Source organism: Cupressus sempervirens, chromosome 11 (genome assembly GCF_028749045.1).
Source record: "Cupressus sempervirens isolate cs-2001-9-10 chromosome 11, ASM2874904v1, whole genome shotgun sequence".
Lineage (NCBI taxonomy): Eukaryota > Viridiplantae > Streptophyta > Pinopsida > Cupressales > Cupressaceae > Cupressus > Cupressus sempervirens.
Window position 1 is genome coordinate 134140668 of NC_143128.1, and position 11101 is coordinate 134151768.

Here is an 11101-nt window from a genome sequence, read left to right on the forward strand (position 1 = left end):
GCATTTGTAATATGAATTATATGTAATGTATTAGATATTAGGTATTGTAAGTTTTTGTTAAGGCTTTGTCACTTAAAAAATTTTCCTTACTTAGTTGCCATCAATGTCAAAGGGGGAGATTGTTGATAATTTGCTTTATGTAGTAATGTAATTATTGTAATTAATGGAAAAACATGATGTACTTACTTACAGTAAACCTCAAAAACTAGATACTTAGCTTTTGCTATTCAAAAAATTGTCTACGTATGAAATTGGTTTACAATAGTACACTATTTTATATGCGAAATTTTTCTAACATCATATTATGACAAGCGAAGATAATTGGAGATAGTATACATATTGATGATGATGTATATAACCTCAAACATCAGTATGTACAATATGAAAAAGAGATATTCATGATTTACCAGTGAAAGAAAATGACATAATTTATGAAAACAAATTATTTTGTTTACAAAATAATTACTTTACCAATTGGGGCCAACATCCTAGATGTTTACTCTATGTTGGAAAAGTATATTATGGTCTTAGCTGACCTAGATTTTCTTTTTGTGAAAGCATGGTATTTATGTGAAGGACATCTTGTGAAAAGAAGTGTGCAATTGTATTGTAATAAGTGATATGCAAACATTTTGTGAAGCAATATATATGAAGTTTTGAGAACCTAATTTTATGATCTGAGATCAAGCTAAGGTCAAAAATTCATCAAAAAAGAAGATACATCACCTATATACCTAAAGACTAATTAATTGTTTGGGTAGTGAGCTCTTCTTGCATATACTGTACTACAACTCCTAACAAGGTTGGAATATCCTAGTAGGGATTCAAAGTCTCCTAATAGGGACTCTCTATACTTTATTTTTTCATTGACACCTACTAGGGTCCATCCTCTAACAAGGGACATATATATTGGTATATTATCTAGTGGGTATCATGCTCACTGAGGTTTTCCCTTGGCTAAGATTTCCCTAGTTTAAAAAAATGGTGTTATGAGTTCTCTTCATGCATGGTTAATATTATTGTTCTACATTACTCATTTAATTTCTTATACATGGTTCAAAGTAACTGATAATATCTAGCTAGTGAAAAAAAATTGTAGAATACTGATTCACCCCCTTCCCCCCCTCCTCTCAGTATTCCTAATTTCTAACACCTTTCACTACACTAGTTACTCTCTTAGCACATGAGTTCAATGCCTTAAAGGAACTTGTGACTAGTTACACCTTAAGTCCAAATTCCATAACTCTCTTCGCTATAATATAGTTGTGTGAGGCACCTAAATCAATAATTCCCATGGTGATCTTGTTTTTCATCTCAACCTCCACATAGCACAACAATTTTAGACTCTTAGGCCCTTGGCTCCTATAGCCTTTGGTTGTTGATGTGGGTTGGTTACTACACCCAGAACTTCAAGCACACCTATCAGAGAAGCTAAGCCATCCTTCTCTATAGTCTTACTCTATGTGTAAGTTAACCTATGTCTCTTTTGACACTCCTTAGAACAATAACCATGATTACCACAAATGAAGCACCCACATCGCTTCAAAATCTTAGATGCCTCCTTTGTGTTATCCTTGCCCAAGTCCTTATTTTTTGGTTTTGATATTCAAGTTAGTTTTGTATTCCTTGAAGATCCTTGAGATAAATTTCTACTACCCTTAGCCTTATTGCCACCATTCTTCAAGAATTACTTCTTTTCATTTTTCTAATGAGAAAACCCACTACTACTTTTCTCTTTGAACACAAACTTTTGGTCTTCCAATGCATTTGCAATAGAAATGACATTCTCAAAAGTAGATGGCTTATTCTTCCTTACTTTGGTCATTACCCAAGGTTTCAAACTAGAAAAGAAGAAACACTTCTTATCAAAGTCATCCTAGTTTGCAATCTACAATATATAGGTCTAGAATTCCTTGATATTATCTAGTATCGACCCCATCTACCTCATGAACTTAAATTTATATCCAAACTTTAAAGTTGCATTTCCTTATTTAAATTGTTTCTTGAGCTACAAACATATATCATCCTAGATATTCATTGTGGCCACATGTCTTCCTACCCTCTAGTCTTCTAACCTAATTCTCCACCATAATTTCGATTCACTTAATAGACAATATATTTCCTTATAAATATTCTCCTCATCAATAATACCCTTGTATGGATTTCAGGTATCTCTCTATGTTAAATATGAATTTTTCTAGCACCTTTACATCCCTTTTTCCATCATAGGGATTTGCAGGTTTCTACTTATGCCCAACCTTGAACCCTTCTCCTTGAGTGAAGACTACCTTCAAGAAAGTAACCTACTTGGTCAATCGTTGAACCTCTCTACTCAACGTTTGACAATTTGGAATCATAGCATTATTCTTCCCCACTAAGGTCTAGTACTCACTTGACAAAGCCTAATGATCCCATATCAACTTCTTATGAGCTTCTCCTAATAGAGAATGATTATGGGAGAGTGATTTATTACCCTCCATAAATGTATGAAAACTAAAATTCATCCATCTGGTATCATCATTTAAATCCTTGGCATCTGCCTCTAGAACCACTATCCTATGTGTTACAACTATGTCCTCTATGGACACCATTCAACTTCCCAAGTTCTTTTCTCTGGGTAAAAGCAAAAACATTTGTTACCCTTTGGGATATATGCTATGGTTATGGGTGAACATGTTATGACCAAACAAGTTACAACTAGAATGATTTTAGTCATACATATGTCATGCCACCTGGCATTAACATAGTTTGGAGGTGATAGAAAGGTTACAATCAAAATCATTTCATCTAAAATGGTATAGAGGTTATATATAGATATAGTGTAGTAGATTTCAAAAAAAAATTGGGTGGGTTCTAGGTTATTTCAACCATAGAGGAAGGTGCAATTATTTTTTTGTTTTGTTAAGTTCTTTTAAGTTAATATATGTTAGTATTAGTTAAAATGTATTACTTTTTAAAGTATTTTATTAGTGAGTTAGTTAGATTTGTTAAATATACTTATTTTACTTATTATATGTTAGATAGATTAAATACATTAGAAACTTCTATAGTTAAATTTAATCTAATTAAACATAGGTGTAGAATCAATGTAGATAACTATAGTCTTGCAATATAATATCTAGTTAATCATAGAAATAGATTAAATTTACATAACTATAGCCAAATTTAATATTAATTAATTATATTAATAGATTAAACTTAGTTAACATAGATTAATGTTAATTTTATTTTAGAAGAAGTTAACTTAGAGTTTAACCTAGAATCTAACATATCTAAACTTTAAGATATAGAACTAACATAGTTAAAAATTAGGTAGAACTAAACTAGAATAAGTTAGTTGTTCAAACTTAGAACTAAAAATTAACCAATTTCAAAAGGCGTATATATCGTAAAATCTATAGGACCAGCTTAGTTGTTCAAATATATATCTTTCCTAGTTAAGCTCCATGTAGACATCAAAACAAGAAAACTTGTTCAAACCTATAGTTAACTTAGTTGTTCAAATTTATTAAATAACATTTGTCTCTACCCTTATTTTTAAATTAAGTGAGCTACATTTTTTATCATGCTTGTAAATAATTTGTGTTCAAATAGATGAGCTATACATATATACAAATATATATACACACACACATATATATACACATATATATATGTACATGACATGTACATAAACATACACAGACATGCACATATACACACATGTACTAATGCACACATACACACACACATGCACACACAAATGCATACGCACACACGCGTGCGTGTGCGCGCGCGCGCGCACACACACACAGGGTATGTATAGGAGTATGGTGGGACAAACTATGGCCTTAAGTGGTAATGAAAAATCAAGAGATCAATGTTAGTTAACTTGATGTGAAATCTTGAACTAGTTGTGAACCTCACATTAAACAAATTGTAAGAATAGAATCTATACGAAATTGACTTTAGTTTTTAAAATACTATCCCTTTTCTAATAAAAAAATAATTTAATTAGTCACAACTTGGAATTTTAATGCAAAAGTACAAATTATTTTAGGAAAAAATAAGTAGGTGTATGTTCGATCACTTTAATAATTATCAAATGATAATAACTTTTTCAAAGATTCTTCATTTAAGTAGACTCATATATAGATGTGATGCATTTTTTTTTGTATTTTTATTTGAAGGAAATAATTAATTTTGAACGTTCAAATATAACATTTTTTGGAATAAAAAAAACTCTCATGTCTCCCCATCTTAACTCATTCAAAACTATACAATTTTTTTAAAAAAATGTTTTCCTCATAGTAGGAAAAGCATTCAATGTGATACATCTTTTTCATTTGTGAATCTTATACCATTTTAAAGTTATAATTTTTTTTCAACCAATATGTTAATCAAATCTTTATAAGTAATTCTATTAGAAAGGAAGTAATAATTATGTACTGAACTCCTAATTTGATAGCAATTATATTGATGGAAAGATAATTATTTCCTTACAAAACCATTTATATTTCATCAAATTAAAATGCAAAATATTTTTTCATATTGCCACTTTTTGGCCCATCATGAGCATGCACATACCCTACACACACGCACATGTATATGTATATGTATATAGATGTGTGTGTGTGTGTGCACGCACGCACACATGCACATGTGTGTGTGTGTAGTTAGAAATATTTGGAATAACTTAGAAAGGGGGGGTTGATCAGTTATTCAAGGTCCATAAGTACCTTTTTTAATAATTAAACATAAAACTCTTATCATTCTACATATCCTACAGTTTCTCAGTCTCTATTGTACTTATAAACAAAATTAATGTCCTACTATCCCAAATATAGCATCCTTCACTAAATATAAAATATAAAGCATTTAGCACAAGTTTTGACACTAGGATTTTATGTGGAAACCCAATTTGGAAAAATCATCAGCAACATGTCACTACCTTTTCACTCTTTTAAAATGAGTTGTATTAGTAGCCAACCTTGTTAAAGGTTTACAATACACACTATTAAATGTGACCTAGTTAGTAGATTTAATCACCCACTTAGAAGTGGCATTGTTAGAGGACTTTGATCATCCCATAAGAATATTATCTTGTTAAAGGATTTATATAGACCGTTAAGTCCTTCAAATGACTGTTAGGTCAACCTATGTTAAAGGGTTTCAATAAAACCTATTTACAATTATTAGAAAGCATATTGACTCACTTGGTAGTCCTTCAAGAAATAAATATTCTCTCTTAAGCAAAACTTAAGACATCTTTCCAAGATTTCTCTTATCAATATCAAAAGTATCTACATAAGTGAACTCCTTGTGCTTTGCATTCACTCTTGCACTTGTGCATCTCTGATCAACCTTCTTCTATATTTGCCTACCAAACACTTGCACAAACCCTAGCACTTCTTCATTCATCTTTGTACCTCCTTAAATAGGAAATTATTCCTTGACCATTTTTTGCGATCATTATAGATCTTAGGGTTTATGATTAGGTTCAACACAATTCATTGTATATATCCATCTTCTTGATCTTCCTCTAGAAACTTCTCTCAAATCCATCTATTAGGTCTTTACCTAATTCTCTCCTTGGATTTAAAGATCAAACTCATCAATCTTATCTTCAACACAATTTACATCTCCCATGAAATCAACTAAGTTGGCTGGGAATCATGGTTTGCTCCAATTCATTCTCAACACTACTACTCGACAACCACTACGTTCTAACACTCAGTCATCACTTAACACTTGGTTTCTTGTAAAACTTCTAGCTTGGCATCAACTATGTTTCTCAATCAATATTGATGATTGGTCAACAAGAAAATTTCTTGGCACTTACAGTGGCTCAATTGACACTACCATCACCCATAATTCCTTAGCCATTTTCTCTATTGCTCAGCTTAGCATATCTTTCTTGATATAAACACTATTTTTTTCTTATTAAAGTCTATCTAAATGAATGTCCATTCTAGCTTCTTTTTCATAACTCAACCTTTCTTCTAGGTGCTATTTTTATGAGCAATTTATCAAATCCTCTTCACCAATCAAATAGATATGACATTTAAATTAGGTAGCAATATGTCTTATTAATACATTTGACATCAATGACAAAACATCAATTGTTCCAATTGTAAGTATCAAAAAATCTCCCTATTTACCATTGATCGAAACATCTCTACATCACATCTCTATATCTCAATATTAACAATATCTTAATGTATCAAATGTAACTCACTTTGTTACCATTCAATCCAAGAAACAAAATTTTCCCTGTAGATAATAGATCCCCCTCTCTATTTTAACTCTCTTATCTATCTATCTCTAATTCTTTTGATTATGTCTCCCTCTCTAGTATATTGTTTCTATTTTACATTCTTTGCTCTTCTATGTCTATATGTCCCTCTTTGCCAATAATGCCAAAGACACTTAGCTTTCTTAGCTTCAATCTCTTCATACATCTAAATTATGTAGATTTTCCATGTTTGGCTTATGTTTGTCATCCGTCTATGACTGATTTGTTATGTTGTACTTGACTTTCTACCTTAGGCATTTCCCAAAGTAGAGTTGTGTTACATCAATGTGTAAGATATTTTGTTTAGCACATTTGATGTGATGCACATTTTTCATTAAGTAGCTTTGTTTAGGGAATCAACCCGAATTTTCCTCTAAGATATTCATGAGCATATTTAGGTAAGGCTTTTGTGAATATGTTAGCAATTTATTCTTTGGTATGCACATATTCACCCTTCACTTCTTTGTCTTGAACTGGTTCTCTCAAGTAGTGATACTTGATAGCAACGTGCTTTGTCTTAGTGTGCATCACTAGATTGTTTGAAATGTTAATAGCACTTGTGTTATCACAATAGACAACTACTACATCTATAATTTCTTCTTTCATACCTTTCAGTAATTTCTTTATCCCCAAAATGTTAGAATAGTTCACTACAACTGCCACATACTCAGCTTTAGCTGTTGATTGCGAAATACAATTCTATTTCTTACTTTTCCATGACACCAATCTCTTTCCTACAAAGAATCCACCTCGACTAGTTCTTTTTCTATCATCAATATTTCCTGCCTAATTGATTCAGTGACACTTGTCTTGTAATACAATCCATAACCTTCTATACTTTTCAGATATGTCATTATCCTTTTCACTGCCATCATGTGAATCTCCTTAGAATTTTCTAGTATATATATACTAGAATATACATATATATATATATATATATATATATATATATATATATATATATATATATATATATATTATTAAACTAAGTAAAATTTAAAAAATTAAATGTATTACATGATGAAATAGGACAACTAAAAGAAATAATTAAAGTTCAACAGAAACACATTCATAATCAGAATAGTTTAAAGGCAAACTGCATGTTTTGTTCTTCATTGTTTACAAAATTTCCACCTCTAAACTTGCTTTCTTAGCAGAAGTTCATATCATATCAATCTATGTTGGAGAAGATTTTATCTCATTAGAATGAATTAAAATTTCATTCTTATCGGACAGAGAAATTTTAATTTATCTCTAAGTGAAAATGGCATAGATCAAATAGCCTCGAGCCTACCCATAGTGATTTTAATTTGCAAATTTGTAAACAATTTGGTGTGTGTAAAAAAATAAACAAGAACAAGGAAAACAAATTACTCAAATTAAATCTTTCAGTGCCGGGATTATTATCAATTTAATTTACATCTGTACTCTTTTTCTAGCGGGCGGGCTGTCCTCCGCGCATATTGCACTCAAGAGTCGATGTATTGAATTTTTTTCCTTCGATTTGAAAAAATACAACTTAGTTTTTAACAGATTTTTTATAAACATTAAATAATTCATAATGAAATTGCTAAGTTTTAAAAATAAATAAAAATGCAATTTGTGGGAAGGATTTCTGAATCCGCACAGAAATCTGTCGGTGGTTTTAAAAATTAATGTAGCATGTGAAGAATAACGCCAAAAACCTTTATCAATTGAAAATGATCGTGCCGTCCCATCCAATAAGACCTTAATTTACTATTTCTTCATAGAATTAAAAATTAACAAATTTAGTTGTTCTATCATTTCAATTTATCGTATGAATAAACATATTGAAACTTAGGTGAGGCATTGCTTTACTCTATAACAAAAGCTATAAAAACATATAAACGAACAATAAAATATTTTCTCCTGTTCCAATCCATGCAATTAAATTATACATACCGACAGTAACATAGAACAAATTAGAGAGCCAGTTCTTTAATAAATAGCTCTCACATCACAACTCTCTGATCAAATGCATAGAAAGGACTTTTTTACTTTACATTAGAGAAGAAAGGCAATATGGTTGTGAAGCTGCTTGGCCCTGCCTGTGCCACCTGCAGCAGAAGGGTGATTGTATGCCTTCTAGAGAAAGATGTTCAGTTTGAAATTGTGCCTCTCGATCTACTGAAAGGAGACCAGAGAAAACCAGACTTCCTGGCCTTACAAGTAGGGAACTTTCCTTGTAATGTATTTTTCCTTTGCTGGTTACAAAATAAATCCTGTTGTAGGGTTATACATTGTATGTAACTTGTATCTGTATGATGCAGCCATTTGGAAAAGTACCAGTGGTCCAGGATGCAGATCTCACACTCTTTGGTAACATGTTGATTATATTTATGTTAATGGGTGGTCTAGGCTATTGTTTTAAGTTTCATACAATAGACTCTATATAGATAGATAGTCCTCTTCCATGTGATATGTTTGATATTTCTATTCAAAGCTCATTCGGGTAGCTCACATAAATACTTTTTGTGATACATTTTTATCTTATGTGATGAAAAGTCTACTGGTTAGTGCATCCATGATTGTTATAATTACTTTATACAAGGAGATCTGATTTGGGTATTGTAGATCTGAGAGTTTATTAAACGGGTATGTACAGAGTCAAGGGCTATCATAAGGTACTATGCTGAGAAATATGCAGGACAGGGAACTCCTTTGCTAGGCAAGACATTGGAGGAGAAAGCAATGGTTGAACAATGGGTTGAAGTTGAAGGACAGAACTTTAATCCTCATGTTTATTCATTACGTTATCAGCTTATTTACGCCCCAAGGAATAATGTGCCTCAAGACAAGGCTGCTATTCAGAGCAGCGTACAAAAGTTGAGGGAAGTGTTAGATGTGTATGAGGAGAGGCTGTCAAAGAACAAGTACTTGGCAGGAGATTTTTATAGCCTTGCTGATCTGACACATCTTCCATATATTGAATATATAGTGAATGCTACTGATAGGGGTTATCTGATTAGGGATAAGAAACATGTGAATGCGTGGTGGGAAGATATTTCATCCAGATCTTCATGGAAAAAGGTTTTGGCCATGTGAAACCGTGGATCATTTGGTCTATTCTCTTGCAACTGTTTCTTCCAGTCTATGTTGCTGATATATGCAATGTATCATGATGATTGTATTAGAGATTCTCAAAGAGTTTTAATTTACTTATAGTAGTGAATGCTTTTCTAATTCTAATGCAACATAATTAAGGGCAAAAGAGATCGGCAAACTCTTGTTGTCACTTTGCAAGTGCAATAATGGACAAGACCATAATATTGGACAAGACCATAATATTGCATCCAATAGTGTTGAATAAAGTTAAAGAAATAATTATTGCGTGCCATATTGCATTGGATGGTGTACGTGCACTAAAATCTGGCATTGCTGGTTGTTTATATGTTTAGTGTGATTTTTTTTTTAATGGTCTATCGTTTTCATGCTGAAGCTTTCCAAAAAAATACTTTTTGAAAGACTAATGTTCTAATGATCACTACATCTATTGTTATAGATCTTTTTAGTTATGGTTCATAAAAGGTTTCAAAAAAATGATAACATATGTACTAATAGTCAATCACACATGTATTAGGGGGAAATGACCCAGCAGCCATTCAAGGTAATTTCATGCATCTAGTATGTCAAAATTTGGTGATTTTTTTTGGTCAACAAGTATTGGGGGGTGAACATAATGGTTCTACAAAGATTATCATTAGGATTTATTTGGCTTTTCATAGATTTTCTTTCACATGTTGTAGCTACATTCATAATCTCTCATCTCACAACTACACAACTATCACCTCTTGATGGCATATTGTTGGAACACCTTTCACAAGCTTATGCTCGTAGATTGACACACGTAGACCAAGATGACCTTTATTTAAAGTATTATTATTTTATATTATCTTCCCCAATATTAATCTATCAATAATCATGAAACATCATTAACATAATAATGATTTATATTGAAATTGAATATTCCCCTAACATACATGCATTAAATTAACCATTAAATCTTATTAATTAATGCATCACATAGTTTTATTAATCACAAGATTAAGATAACCACATTAGTTTTTTATCCCTTAATCAATGTTAAAAACAAAATTGGCCACTTGTCAAGGTTGACAAAGTCACTATGTAAGCAGGAAAACTATGAGTGTCAAAAGGTGAGATGTGACACTCAATGCCACTTCTATCCTGTACATTAGTGACCCACATATCTTTGGAAATAATTGCCTCCAATTTCCCACTCTCTGATCGGTTCAAATTACTTTATCCTATCCCTTGGTATCTATGCCCCAATTCACAAGGAATCTTAATTAAACCCACCCAATTGGAGGCAGAGCCCAATGTGCATTCTCCTCCACTGCAAACTGTTTTGGTCCAATATACTCAAGAGGTCAACTTTTATTGGCCAGTGTGAGAATTCTAATTGGATCATCATTGTCCAGATATATAATCGACATCAAATTACCCAAAAGTTTTCTCAAGAATTTATACATTTTCTCATAGAGTTTAGTACATAATTCAACATTTGGGAGATTCGTTCTTCATAAACCATCCCTTCCATTATACTTGTCTTAACATGCATCATCTTACTTTATATGATGGATCTTCTTATCTTTTTGAGTAGTTAGTTTAAATATCACATGCTAATGACTCCTTTCAAGAATAAAAGTGCTAAGTACTCAAAGTGGAATATTTTTCCCTAAGCTTAATGTAAAATTTAGTGTCTTATGTCTAAGACTAAACTTTCCCAAAAGCCAGAGCATGGAAATCTTTTTAAAATTCCTTTGAAATTGGACAAAGTTTAAT

General features: G+C 31.7%; 1 protein-coding gene across 1 annotated transcript; it reads left to right on the plus strand.

Moving 5' to 3' along the window:
• Positions 1-8283: 8283 nt before the first annotated feature.
• Positions 8284-9663, plus strand: LOC149528560 (glutathione S-transferase F10-like). The gene is made up of 3 exons (XM_089809196.1): positions 8284-8464; positions 8566-8614; positions 8901-9663. The coding sequence occupies exons 1-3, from the start codon at positions 8318-8320 to the stop codon at positions 9338-9340; spliced, it is 636 nt and encodes a 211-aa protein (XP_089665322.1). The 5' UTR covers positions 8284-8317; the 3' UTR covers positions 9341-9663.
• Positions 9664-11101: the final 1438 nt, after the last annotated feature.

Excerpts from the sequence above, each read along its gene's own strand:
- LOC149528560 (XM_089809196.1), top strand. The coding sequence starts at position 8,318 with ATGGTTGTGAAGCTGCTTGGCCCTGCCTGTGCCACCTGCAGCAGAAGG. Across the intron at positions 8,465-8,565 it reads CAGACTTCCTGGCCTTACAA|CCATTTGGAAAAGTACCAGT; the intron begins GTAGGGAACTTT and ends TGTATGATGCAG. Across the intron at positions 8,615-8,900 it reads TGCAGATCTCACACTCTTTG|AGTCAAGGGCTATCATAAGG; the intron begins GTAACATGTTGA and ends GGGTATGTACAG.